General features: G+C 37.5%; 1 protein-coding gene across 1 annotated transcript in view; it reads right to left on the reverse strand.

The window, feature by feature from the left end:
- Positions 1–196, reverse strand: part of LOC143021186 (protein GVQW3-like) — a 528-nt gene extending 332 nt beyond the window's left edge. The window contains exon 1 of the mRNA XM_076178475.1: positions 1–196. This exon is cut by the window's left edge and continues 332 nt beyond it. Coding sequence (XP_076034590.1) covers positions 1–196 — 196 coding nt within the window.
- Positions 197–893: the final 697 nt, after the last annotated feature.

Raw genomic sequence — 893 nt, forward strand, 5'->3', positions numbered from 1 at the left:
GTGATGGTCGTCCAGTTCTTGGCTCGTCTGTGAGGGACATGTGGCCAGTTTGGAAATTCCTTTTCCATCTCACAATAGTGCCATATGACGGGCAATCCTCCCCATAGACAGCTTTCATTTCATCATGGATTTGCCGGGAACTGTAAGCCTTCAAATATAGGAACTTAATCACGCTGCGAGCCTCGATTTTCTCCATCTTTCAGGTTAGTGACATCTAGCGCCACCTGTAAAAGAAATTAACAAACTTAAGAGAACATTTTTTGCACCATCAGGCACATGAGGACCAGTGATTACACTGACAAAATTTCATCAACATAGCTGAATCACTTCCGAGTGATAATTAAAACTTTACGATATCCATTCTTGTGTGTGTGTGTGTGTGTGTGTGTGTGTGTGTGTGTGTGTGTGTGTGTGTGTGTGTGTGTGTGTGTGTGTGTGTGTGTGTGTGTGTGTGTGTGTGTGTGTACATATATATATATATATATATATATATATACATATACATATATATATATACATATTATATATATACATATATATGCTATATATATATATATATATATATATATATATACACACACACACATATATATATATATTATATATATATATTATATATATATATATTATATATATATATATATATATATATATCATCATCAATTGGGGCATACGCCAGGGAGCGCGTTGCTTCACTCACACGCCGGCTCCATTCCCCGCGGGCTCTCCGAGCAATCTCCCATTCAACCACCCTTCCCATCCCAAACAAATGTCGACAGGTTCGATGAACTTGTCCAGTCATGAATTTTGTTGGCGTCCAATTCATCTCTTCTATTTTGACTTGTCTCTTGCGAAGAAAACCATGTGAGTAGGATCAATATGAGGGAAACCCA

Source organism: Oratosquilla oratoria, chromosome 41 (genome assembly GCF_046742065.1).
Source record: "Oratosquilla oratoria isolate Oo_2021 chromosome 41, ASM4674206v1, whole genome shotgun sequence".
Taxonomy (NCBI): Eukaryota; Metazoa; Arthropoda; class Malacostraca; order Stomatopoda; family Squillidae; genus Oratosquilla; species Oratosquilla oratoria.